Below are 13693 nucleotides of genomic sequence, written 5' to 3'. Positions count from 1 at the left end.
GCATAATTCGGGGGAAATGACATCTTGTCAAGAACTTCGTTTTGCTGTAAGTTGAGGCCAGGCGTGCCTTGTACTACTGCGAACGGATAGTTGGAAAATGTAACGATGAAAAAAGCGAAGGAGAAGCGCTAATATTCTTTAGTAAGACCACGCAAGGAGTATGCGGCGAGCATATGGGTTATACTACCTTGAACAAAAAGTTCCCGGAATAACCACCGTGTGGCGCTCCCATCGTTCCGATTTGAGTTCTGTTTTTTTTGTTAAATTGGTACATCTGTTGTTGATATTCCCTTTAAATCTTAGTGTCATAACTTGACATTTGCAAAAGTTACGTAGCCAAGAGTACATCTATCTCTGTGTGTGTTGGCGATTTTTTACAATTTCAGAAATGGATTTAAATTTGCAACAACGAACTTGTATTAAATTTTGCGTTAGAAACGGATTTAGTGGCGCACGGACGTTGGAAATGTTGGAAAAGTGTTTCGGCAACGATTCTCTAAAAAAAACGGTCGTTTACCAGTGGCACGAGCGGTTCAGAAGTGGTCGTGAGTCAATCGAAGATGATGAACGCAGTGGCAGACCATCGACATCGAAAGTCGGTGAAAAAATTGATAAAGTAAAAGAAATGTTGGTCAATAACCGCAAATTAACCATCAGAGAAATAGCGGAGGACTTGAACATTGCCTATGGATCCGCCCAAGACATTGTGGTTAATGATTTGGGTTTCCGTCGTGTAGCAGCAAAGTTGGTGCCAAGAGACCTCAATTTCATGCAAAAAAGAGACCGTGTTGACGTCGCAAAAGACATGATTTGCGAGGCTGAATCCAATCCCACATTCATCAAAAGGATCATTACTGGAGACGAGACGTGGGTTTATGAGTACGACACGCAATCCAGACATCAGGCAAGTGAATGGCGTTCACCAAATGAGCCGAGACCAAAAAAAAAACGTCGTTTTCAGTCAAAAAAGAAGGCAATGCTGACGGTTTTCATGGATTACAACGGTGTAGTGCATCATGAATTTTTGCCAGAAGGCCAGACAGTAAACAAAGAGTATTATTTGGGCGTTATGAGACGTTTGCGTGAAGCAATTCGCCGAAAGAGACCAGAAATGTGGGCAGAAAACTCGTGGATTTTGCACCATGATAACGCACCGTCGCACAGTGCTATCATTATTCGTAATTTTTTGACGAAAAATGCAACAAATACCATCCAACAGCCACCGAATTCACCTGATTTGGCTCCCTGTGACTTCTTTCTGTTCAATCGAGTTAAAAAACCATTACGGGGAACGCGTTTTAGCAGCCGAGAGGAAGTAATGGAAAAATCGCAGGAAGCACTGATGGACATACCGAAAACCGACCGTAACTTTTGCAAATGTCAAGTTATGACACTAAGATTTAAAGGGAATGTCAACAACAGATGTACCAATTTAACAAAAAAAAACAGAACTCAAATCGGAACGATGGGAGCGCCACACGGTGGTTATTCCGGGAACTTTTTGATCAAGGTAGTATATCAAAAAGCACTGATTACAGAATTGAACAAGTTACAGAGGACCGCCAGGTTTATGAAAAACTCGTTGGAAAAAACACCAAGGTTCAGATATTTGTAACCAGATCTGGGATGAGAACCCTTATTATTTAATTAGTCATTAGAATTATATAATACCAAGGCCGGGGTGTGTGGCAGGCAGTGATAACACACCAGACTACTTTTGACACTCAAGTTTTTCACCGTATCGCGGTCGGACGTTATTCTGATCCCTCATCATACGTGCGAAACATGACATCTTAAATCTATCGGTTATGTATCTTAAACACTTAGACATGCGAAGATTCAGAGCAAAATGATACCGATTTCATAGGTACCGAACGCGTGGTTCTGCATCCGACGTAGAAGACGCAATTCAGCTCCCCGATGACATAGGCAGGACAGGCAATTGTCATAAAATAAGAGACGGAAGACTGCCGAACAAGCTTTTGTTTTTCCCTCGTACTATTCTCGACCACAACATAATATTTTTAATACTTTAACATAATAATTTGATTGATATGTTGTGTCAAATTGTAGGTAATACAGGTAGCTTAGTTTTGAAATTTTTCTTGTTGATTTGGGAAACTGATGTCGATGAGATGGGGATTTTCATTATTTTGTGTTAGAGATTGGTGTTTGTTTGGAAGTTTCCTTTAGAATTATTTTTTTCAGACTGATTCTATTTATTATCTTTTTGTGATATTGATAGGATTTGAGATGCCATGTTATTTTTCCAAGATACTTGGGGACTTATCTGCCGCCTGACATTGTCTATCTGCGCAAGGGAGTTGTAATAATGATGACGAAACACGCAGCTGGAAATGGGAAAGCACCGACGAAAATATTTAGGAACACACATCTGTTCATTGTTCTGTCAACTCTCTTCATGGTTGGCGTCCAGACGCCCCTCTCATGGCAGTTCTCTAGAAGAATATTAGGCCGTGAAGAAACACTTTTGCTAATACCTTCCTTGTTGATCATTACTTTCAAGATGCATCCAGTCCGCATTCTTTTGTCCAACTCATTCCTCATCTATGATATTTGGCCGTTTACAGTTTAAGTTAGGCCTTACATGGACCTAGACTGGACAACGCTACATTTCCTTGTCCCGCCTAACAAGACCCAGCTTTGACACCCTTGACCTGCCGCAAACCCGTCTTCAACTCCGCATTCTACCTCCTTTCATTTCATCCAACATGGATATCCTAATTCTTCTCCTAGTTCGCTTGCATAACGTTCTCTCCTGTATCAAAGTCGTCAGTGTCAATCGCCAATCAAACTGCTCTTCCGCATCCCCTTTCCCTCTACGTTTCTCCCAGCAACATATCTCCGACTCCATCGTGCTGCATATTGCTTCTTTGTTTGTTTTCCTTTTCCTTGCTTTCCAGTTGATCTTTTCTCCATCCTCCAGCTCACCAGCTCCTCAAAAGCCTCCAACATCTATATTTAATCTTGCGTCAACGACCCTGTCTCTCCTACGTACAAAACCACACTGCATATCTAAGTGTCCACTAATCTTTTCTCAACGTCCTTGCTCAGCCTGCCTGTCATCAATTTCCTCATCATCATAAAAGCTTATTTGCCGAACCCAGTTATTTTTCTTTTGTCCGTACTTCAGTCATCTTCGTCCGGCGAGCTTCCGAGATATCCAAATCGTCCCACCATGCTGTAGTCAATGCCCTCCAATTTTCACGTTTGCCGTAGCCTACCTCTTTCGCGAAAACTACCTCATCTTTGTATTTTTTACTTCCATCCCGCGACCCTCTGAATGGCCTCCTGAGAGTCCGATCCATCCACTTGATTTGTGTTCAACGTCACGGAAAAATGGAAGATTTTTGTCTCGGGAAGCCCGGTGGAGTTATCGCGGAAATATTTTCGTTCATCGTTGGCAGGCGTTATGATTTTTTTTTAGTCAGTTGGAGGTCATAAGTTCCTTGCTGTCGCGGGGAGGAGAGGAGCAGGGGAAGGTTGGAGGCGGGTGACCACCGGGATGGTGGAGTCGCCCCCCTGGCAAAAAAGGGGAGTGGGGGAGGGACGGAGGCACTCCCCCGATGCATCCGTCCGTCCCCCTTATAGGCACGCCCCTCCCACTTTCCCTCTCCCCCACAGGCTGCGCTAAAATTAGCGCCCGGGTGCTATTTTTTGGCCCAGACTGACTCGTCCACTCTTCCCCCTCCCCCCCCTCTCTCACTTTTCCTCATCCCGACATCCTTCTCTTTTCTTCGTGTCGTCCCCCCCACCCTTCCACAACCTCCCTTCCCCTTTATTTACCCTCCACCCTATCCCAAACACGCACACACGCACATACACGCACACACACACGCACATACACGCACACACACACGCACATACACGCACACACACACGCACACACACACACTACGCGTCTTGCAACCAAAGCCCCTCTCCCGCCGAGATATGGAGAGGTAGAGGCAGTCAGTCATTCCTTTACCCTGCCAATCCCCCTCCCCCCACTACAAGAGTGTGACCCTATCCACTCATCCCTTCCCCCATCCCTCCTCCTCCTCTTTTGTCACCTTGGCATGTGCTCGTTTGCGTCCCTCTGCTAACTCCTTCCTTCCGCTCTCTCATCATATCACTCCGCCCCCCCCCCCCCAACCCTCTATTCGATGGCGCACTTTTTGACAATCCTCTCGCGCGGAGTTCGTGGTCATGTGCCCCATGCTCTCTCTATACAATGCTCCTTGTTTGGCCGTTTGGAGACTGCTTCCCAACACCGAAATTAGACCCGATTGGGGGCGTTCTGCTTGTCGATATATGTGTATGCGCGCCAAACAATGCGCGAACGACGGTCTCCATCGCAATTGGAAAGGTAAACAGTTTTGAAGAGCACGCACGCACATTCATGCAAGTACTCGAGCCGTGCAATTCGTGCGTGGATTGCTTCCGTGTCCGCGCGCGGAAGAAAGGGCTTGGCGCGAATGACCCGCCGACGGTGGTTGCCGATGGACGGCACTCCGTCCTTCTCCTCTGCCCCCGAACAGGTGGCGTCGCGTCTACTTTTTGTCGAACCATCGTTCAAGTTGGCGACGCATCCCGGAACGTGTGCCCTAAAAATTCGATCAGCACATGACACACACGCATTGTCGCGTCACATTTTTATATATTCCAATCGTGAGAGATGATCGTTCGGATTGGAAGAGGATTGAGTCTACCGTAGCCCTTCGTGACGCCTGCACGGACGCATTCGGCATCCCCCCAGCACGCTCACCGAGCAGCAGGCGACATGCACTGAATTGTTTTTGAACCACGTGGTGCTCCTGCATTCAAAAGGTTTTTTTCAGGTTTGCAATCTTGTTTATCGTTTTATTTTGTGCAAGAATCGACGATATTTGGGCGACTTATATCTGTTATCGAGAAGGTTCCGGGCTTCAAGTCTTGTTTGATTCCTCTGAATAATCTCATATAAAGATCCAAGAGTACAATTTTCAGGATACCAGAAGTTCTAAATAAACCACAGGAGTAAGAATTTGCCCCCTCCCAAGCCCTGTTGTGTAAATTTCACAAGCTGTGTTGAGTGAGTTCTCCACCCTCACCTTATCAGACCTACCATCAGGGGGGGGGGGGGAGGGGGTTGAAGGATGGAGTGGTACTCACCAGCAACAGTACCTCTGAAATTTCGACATGGAACTAACTACCGATAAGCATGATGAAGAAACTAGAAAGTTCAAAGATCTCTCTGAGGGTTGACCAGTTCATTTGCCATCTGCAGTAACTGAGAAAGATCTAGTATCCACCAAATCACACAATTTTCGTGAATCTGAGTCCGCCCAAAATCACAGGGAGTCAAACCCTCCTCTCTATAGCTGACCAGTCTCTCCATTCAGCTACCACAGCTCAAATAATCTGTCAATCAGTAATAATGACTTTAAGGTCCCATGAAGAGGTGATTATCCACCCAGAATAATCATTTTTCCCTGGTATTTTTTGTGTAAATTCATAGAGGTTAGTCCCAATGCCCTTGATGTTTCTTGTGCCAAAATCTTGATATTCTAATGTTGATAACAGTGGTTGCCTATTCGGTTGAAAAGTTTGCAAGAGATGCCCTGAAATGTTCCCAGTCCGCTCATATGTTCAGTGTCTGGTTGGGATATCACCGGTATGTTGCATCCTAATTATTTTCTTCGCCGGTAATGAATGAAGAAGAGGCATACACTCTGTTCGAAGAACCTAAGGGTGTAGACAAGACACCGGTATGTCAAGACGTTCGTATGGAGCATGGCATTTTATGGATCAGAGACATTGGACATTAAGAAAGTGAACCAGCAAACAAGAGAAGCCTTTGAAGCATGGTGGTGGTGGAGGCTGATGATTAAATGGTCCCACCAAGTGAGGAACGAGGAAGCATGCAGAAGAGGAAAGGACCATACGGAGAGCAATCTGAGGTAAAGAAGACCTATTGATGCATTGGACACTCCTTGGGATGCAATGGATTAGTTCTGGTGCCCAACAAAATTACTCAGTTTGAATGGAGCTGAAGGTGCCCAGATACGTCACCCGTGATCAAACTTTTTCCCTCTGGTTAATAGCCCAGCGCTCTGCCTACAGGAATGCCATGTCCCCCAAATAATGAATATCACATAGTGAACATATTATTTATTGATTAATTAATGAGAACAATGATGAAGTTTAACTTAGTATGTATTGTTTTTCATCAAAACAAGCCACTGGGAAATTGTATGAATTCAATAGTTTTTATTATTTGTTAAATAACCCAAGAGACGTGGAATATTTGAAACATTTTTTTCACAGGTGGCATTAAATCATCTATATTCATGATTAGCCCGGTGACTAGTGCCAGAAAATGGCTATAGATTTCTGGCTGGCAGTTTAGGCTTTCATGAGAATTGTTCAGCTGGTCCTGAAGTATTGGGACCCTCAGCAAGAAAATTTGATAAATATACTAACACTGCTGATTAACACACCCTCGACTTAACCCACCCCAGAGAAGATGCTGACAAATTCTGGTTTTCCCATTCGGTGACCATCTGTGGCATCACATTTACCATGGAGTTTAGGTTGGGGTGGACCCGTTGTGATATATTTAGCCTTCTATCCAGCATGGTACACTTTTATTCTTGCCAATTACCAGCCCATCTAGTCCACCTTCTATTGTGACACACTAATTCCTCGCCCTATCTCACTGATTGTTGCCACAAAAACACCTCACGTACCTCACAACTACTGTATTTAATTGACAATTATGGTTTCCCTGGCTCATGTAAGTTTTACTCCTGTACAGTGTTAGCAACACTGGCTCATTTCAATTTTTACTGCCCTGCACCAACAAGAATTTTTCAATCTTATTGAAAAGCATATTGGAGCAGAGTGGAACCTGGCGCATAATGGGTTTGAAATCAGGTCTTTGAGGCAAGAGCCTGAGAATAAAGTGGAGGCTTTTGAAATGTGGGTGTGGCCAAGAATGGTGAAAATATGTTGGACAGAGAGGAAGGCAAATGCTGAGGTTTTAAATATGGTGGCTAAGGAGAGGAAGTTACTGTTTAGGAAATCCGAACAAGGGAGAGGAAGTGGGTGAAGGAAATATTGAAACGTATGATGGTATGTTGATAAGGCTGTGTTGGGGGGGTGAACTTTGGGAAAGTAGGGCAGAGGAGGGAAAGGAGCGGGCTCTTTATGCTGCATGAAAGTTGCAGAAGTTGCAAAAAGGTGTAATAAGAGCGAGGGAAGTTCCCACGTTACGTAGGAATAATTAGTTGCTAGGGATCATCCAAAACTTAACTTAATAGGTAGAATACCATGGTTGAATGACTGCAAAGCACCATAGACAGGGACAACCAAACTGGGGATTAATTTTTACAGATGAGGAGAGAAGGGAGTTCATAATTGATATTCATTCGGAAATGCTACCTTGAAAATAAGAGGTAACATTTTCTCTGCCTTCCCAAATTCTGGCATCAGTCCCAACTGGATTGAATTTCACGAATTTGCTGGGTGCTCAAGATGTCTGAATTAATATTAAATGAGATTGCATGCATATACCTTGGATCGAGAATTACAGGCGAGGTAAAATATGCTAAGGAGGTGACCTTCAGTTATCTTTGCATGGCAGGTGTGAAAATATTTGGCTAATTTTAAAAATATAGCTGCAGTTAGTGATGAATACCCTCCCCCTCTCCCCCCAATATGTATGCAATAACTGCAATTGGTAATTCTGGTAAAATGCCTGCTTCCGCCCATCATATTTTCATATGTCTTTAAGGAATGCCTGCATTTTAGTAGTCCCAAAAGTAGTGATTTTCTGGCAACATGAATTTGTTCAGCATATGTGGAGAGTAATATCCCAGTATCAATATGAAAGGTATTCCAATGCAACAGTTTCAGAGTGTAAAAATCATTCGCCTTGACTGGGATCCCAGTCAAGGCGAATGATTTTTACACTCTGAAACTGTTGCATTGAAATGCACATTAGCAGATGACTCCGTTAAAAAGTTACTGTTGCGGCATCTCCTGCAGTTTCCTTGGAATGAAAGGTATTCCTTTAAGTATTGAATATCGTTTCCAATTCCCGGAATGCACCCTGGGCATCAAGGATAAAATATCTACCCATTGGCAAATGTTAAAAATTTGAAATAAAAGAGTAATTTCCTCATGGTCAGTACTTTGACGAATGAACCATCCATTTGAATGTTCCCATGTTAGACTGTGTTGATGATCCTCATTTTATAGAAGGTCTATAAGTGTTCAATTGTTTCCGGCTCAACTTTGTGGAAATTCATTTTAATTAAATGAAGAATACAATGTATCTTTCCCCTGTCTTTTATTCATGTACAACCAGTTTCAACGCTCAAGCGTCATCATCAGGTACAAATTAATCAAGACGCAGTCCATTTATATGCCATACATGAGGGAGAGGAGGGGTGGGTGACAGGGGGGGGGAGAGAAGGAGAGGAAAGTAGTGGTAATGATGAATAAAAGTGACTATATAGAAAATTTGTTATGACTTGATCAGCAGTGAAAAAATTGTGAAACTCCCAAATGACCCCACCACGAAATTGCAAAGAATAGTTAATAAGTGTTTAAAAACCATCCTCAAACAAAGTGAAATTTACAAAGCAATAGTTATGAATCCGAGGGCTCCCAGATTTTTTGGCCTTCCTAAAATTCATAAAGTAAATATTCCCATGAGGCCAGTGATTTCCAGTGTATCCGCCCCCACGAGAAAACTAGCCTCCCTTTTGAACTCCCTCTTCAGAGAGTTGACAGATTTCCAATCTAAGTTGGGAGTGAAAAATTCCAGTGATTTCTGTGTGCAGCTCTCCAAGAAAGGTCCCCCGCCCTCCAAACATATCCTAGGGTCTTTTGATGTCAAAAACCTTTTCACAAATATCCCGATTTTGGAAGCATTGGTAGTGGTGGAAAGAGTGCTAAAAAGTGTTGGGGCCAAACCGCCCTTCCTCAGTGAGTTCATGCCACTTTTGAGATTGTGTGTGGAACAAAATTACTTCCAATTTAACAATGAATTCTTCAAACAAGTAGAAGGATGAGCCATGGGGTCCCCGTTATCACCACTACTTGCTGACTTGTGCATGGACGATTTTGAAAGTAAAGTATTCAGCAGCCCCTCAATTTGTACCAAGAATATTCACTGTTGGTTTCGATAAGTGGACGATATCTTTGCTATATGGACAGGCACTGATAGACAGTTAGAAAAGTTTATGAACAACCTGAATTCCCAATGCGAAAGTATCAATTTCACTTGTGAGGAAGAACATAATAATCAAATAATTTTTTTAGATATCACAGTGTCGAGAAAGGGACTGGACTTTGAATTTGCAATTTTTCGGAAAAGTACCACCACAGACCACATCATCCCCTCCAACTCCCGCCATCACATATCGCATAAGCTTTCCACGTTTCATTTCCTTCTAAACAGACTGTTGGCCATTCCTCTCTCCAAAAGTAATTTTGTTAAAGAACTCAAAACGATTATAGGTTTAGCAATGAAAAATGACTACAAAGAAAATTTAATTGACAAAATACTGCTAAGAAAATGTTCCTTCAAAGCATACAATCTTTTGTTCAAACCAATTAATGTGGAGGAAATAGGTTACAAATGGTGCAAACTCCCGTACTATGGATTAATTTCGCAAAAGTTAGCCAACCTTTTTCCTAGGGAGAAATTTCGGATAGCTTTTTACAATACTAATAACTTAAAATCATTCTTGAATGCTACAAAAGACAAAATATGTGCACATAATAAAAGTGGCGGTTGTAAGTTAACTTGTGGGGACTGTAGTGGTCAAACGGGGAGATCATTAAAAGCACGGACGGAGGAACACAAACGCTGTTTCGGGAACTGTGACCTCAAGCAATCACACTTCGCCAAACATCTATGGGAAGAAAACCATGGGAGTGATTTCAACCCGGACCTCTTACACCAGATGGAAAAAGGAATGAGGATAAACAAGTGGGAAGAGCTCGAAATCAGGAAGAATTTAAAAACGGGTCATTTGGTTAACGATTTATTGTTTGAATACCTCTCCCCAATCCTGGAAGTGCCCCTTTCCCTCGCAGATAGACCCGACACACCCCCCACCCCACTGTAAACCAACCAATCACCTGTCCTGATGCTTAACACCCCTCTCCCCCCTCCCCATCAACGCCGATCGCAGCTCCATTTTCTTTTGCCTCCTTCTCCCCCCTCCCTCTCACCCACCCCTCTCTCCCTCATGAATGGTATATGCTTGAGCGTTGAAACTGGTTGTACGTGAATAAAAGACAGGGGAAAGATACATTGTATTCTTCATTTAATTAAGGTCTCTAAGTTTCTATCCTTCCACAATATATAAGTGAACTACTTGGATTTATTTCATGTTGCTTCATCTAATTATCATAAATGCTGTAGTAATGAGGTTGTGTTATTATAGTCACATGTAATAATGAAACACTGTACCCATTTTAATAAAATAAATTTCTTATTATCTTTCAGTTTCCTTGATAAGGTGCATGTCATTAAGCGACCAGATTATACACCCACTGAACAGGTGAGATAAACATGCTTAACCGGTATTACTGTATACTCTTTCCACTTCACACAGGACTCCTGAGTGCCATCATTTTACTTATTATAATGTAAATATTGAAAATATTCAAATAGTGTGAAGTTTTAACTTAATTTAATGTGTGCTCCCGTTGATCTTATCTTCATGTGAGATTACATGCGCATTAGTTTAATTTGCCGGGTGTGTTCGTTCAGCTGGAGCATTTGTAAGCCTTTTCTAAAATGTAAAATTACTGAAAAATGTAATGTAAAGCCTCCTCCTCTGTTTTTTCACTCTCGTGGTGCGTGGTACTCATTCTGATAATTTTCATCAAGGGAGTGAAATTAACTGTAAATGCTCATGTTATTCTACACACGCATTATTCAAATATTATAGCTGTTCTAAAATGTTGATTTAGATTATGAGTGTGATATTTATCTTTCCAAGCATGCACATCATATAATATACATTTGTGTTTCCATTGGTGCTGAGTGCCAAGATGAATTTTAGGTTAATTTGGAAGGTTTATTTAAGTGGACCGAATAGTGTGTCTGTTTTTTAAATCAAACATTTTATAAATTTTAATTCACCTCTTCCCTATTTTTATGCATGAATCTTTTTTCATGAAGTAAGTGGAATTTAAGTTCAATTGATGTAGGGCATAATAACATGACATAAACCCAAACCATGAAATAACTATTTCATTAAACTATTTTAAATTGTAATTGAAAAATGGGACTTAAACAGATAAACTTACAATCTTAAAAGTTACATTATTTGTTAACTATTTGTGTAGTTCATTTATCTACTTTTCCGATGGAATATAAATGTTTAACAGTTTTAAACTATCACGTATATTGGTGGCAAGAGTAATGTTTTTTCAATGGAAGTCCAGGGACATTTAATTAGCATTAAGATGTATAATTATGTTCATGGACATTTTCCTGATTCTAGTTTTTACCAGCAACCACTTCCTGAATTTACAAACTTTTGAAAAGCAGAATGTTGACTCCCATTTCCTCAAATAGTTTTGTTCCCAGTAAAACACTTATTCTGAAAATAACATTACATCATACCAAAGCATCATGATCGGTGAAAATTTAGTGCAATTTGGCATAATTATCTAGGTATTACTCTTTAATTCTTAAGATATTCCAGAGAAATTTTCTGTATACTTCATTTCTTTTTAGGCACTGCTTTTACTTGTCTTCCTAAGCACATTTCAGTAGTTGCAGTTGCTGTATTTAATTATTCTTGTAGAAATTCCATTAGTGTGGAATGCATACCAGTCAGTGTTATGCTTCCCTGCTATAAAGCAAACTCCATTATGCCAGTCTTTGTTGACGTAATTAATTGGGTTTTTTGGGCTTAACTTGAGCAATTCAAGAAAAGAAATCAAATGATGTAATGTGTGGGTGGTGCGATGTAGGCCCTTAATTACAGAAATTAAGAATTCCATTATTGAAAAAAAATTAATCTATTTTTATATGAATACATTCATTTTTACATTATTTAATTTATTGAAAGGGATGACAGTTTCATCATTCCTGTTCTTTTTAGTCTTTGGTATTTTTCTAAGTCAATCTAACTTATAGTAAATTCAACAGACCTCTGTGAGAACTCAGCCCATTTTTCAACCGTGGAATCTCGTTCCACTCCTCGATAAAATAAAGCATTTATGAATGAAAAAAGAAGAGAAATGGGGTGGGCAAACACCAAAATATCATAACATTTTGAAATAGCCAAGTAAGCAGAGTTAACTAATGCTGCATGCATACACCGAAATATAACTGAAGATCTTGGGAAGTGATCCATGTATTGGACTGAAGACGAATTAATTTGAAGTCAGTTTGTAGTTTGCTCAGTCAAATAAGTATATTAATCAATAGCAATTATGATTTGGATGAATTTGCCCTGCGGGACTAAGTTTGAAGTAAATTTCTTAGCAATGGTACTCTTCAAGCAAATGCTCTTCAAACTTATTTTAAATAAAATCTGGAGAGTGCCTCGCAGTTAAGTCTTATGATTGAGGATAAGGCATAATATAGTAATGGATAAATGGATGGGAAGAACTGGAGGGAATGATCTGCTTGATTGAACAGGGGCATGGGAAGAACTGGAGGAAGGAATGAAAGTGGGCGGGGAATTCGTAAAATCAGTTAGGTTCGCTGATGACCAAGCTTTAGTTTGTCAGTCAGCCAAGGGGTTGCAAGCATTGCTGAGTGTATTGGAAACTGAGTGCGACAGGTATGGGATGAGAATCAATATTAATAAAACAAAGGTTATGCGATTTTCTAGAATGAAAAAGGCTAAGCTAAACATTAAAATAAGAGGGCAAAAACTAGAGCAGGTAGAACAGTTTACATATCTCGGCAGTGTTTTGGACCAACACGGTCAAAGTAGTAGGGACGCAGGGAGAAGATTTGCACTAGGCAAAGAGGCTTTCACAAGGAGGAGTGAGTTGGTGAGAGGGACGCTGAGTAAGGATGTTAAGAAAAGACTCGTAAAAACTTTTATATGGAGCGTAGCTATGTATGGCGCGGAAACGTGGTCATTGAAGCAGGAGGATAGACGTAGACTGGAGGCTCTTCAAATGTGGGTGTGGAGAAGAATGGAGAAGGTGAAATGGACAGAGAAGAAAACAAACGAGGAAGTACTTGGTATGGTGGGCGAAGAGAGGGATTTGTTGGGAGAAATCCTATGGAGGCAGGAAAAGTGGATGAAGGGAGTATTGACTGGCAGCAAGATGTTGAAGACTGTAATAGAGGGGAGAATGTCAGGCAAACGAGGAAAGGGAAGGAACAGGATAGGGATGTTGGATGGGATGAAGGGAGGAATACAGAACTCAAAGATGAAGAGGGACCTGATGTAGACTAGGTTGCTGGATTGTGTGTTTTGTTAGGAATCACAAAATATTTATCTAGTAGCTTTTTCCATCCAAAAACCTACCTTAACCGGTAGATCAACTAATAATAATTTATTTCACATTTGTCCAAAAACATCACTTTGGCCTTTACATCAGACTTTTTACAATGGTACATATATATAACAGTAGAAAACGTTTGCAAACACCCAAGCAATTGATGGGAACTTATGAGGGATTTGACCCTGTGACCCCTGGGTTGGTAGGCAAG

At 41.2% G+C, this 13693-nt stretch overlaps 1 protein-coding gene across 1 annotated transcript in view; it reads left to right on the top strand.

The window, feature by feature from the left end:
* The window catches only part of Galphas (G protein alpha s subunit), a 201858-nt gene that overhangs the window by 176845 nt on the left and 11320 nt on the right, over positions 1-13693 (top strand). The window contains exon 6 of the mRNA XM_071591038.1: positions 10508-10562. Within this exon, the coding sequence (XP_071447139.1) occupies positions 10508-10562 (55 nt within the window). The remainder of the gene's footprint in view (positions 1-10507; positions 10563-13693) is intronic.

This window comes from Hetaerina americana, unplaced genomic scaffold (assembly GCF_022747635.1).
Source record: "Hetaerina americana unplaced genomic scaffold, ioHetAmer1.1.p SCAF_40, whole genome shotgun sequence".
NCBI classification, from domain to species: domain Eukaryota; kingdom Metazoa; phylum Arthropoda; class Insecta; order Odonata; family Calopterygidae; genus Hetaerina; species Hetaerina americana.
This window is presented reverse-complemented; position numbering and strand designations above follow the sequence as displayed.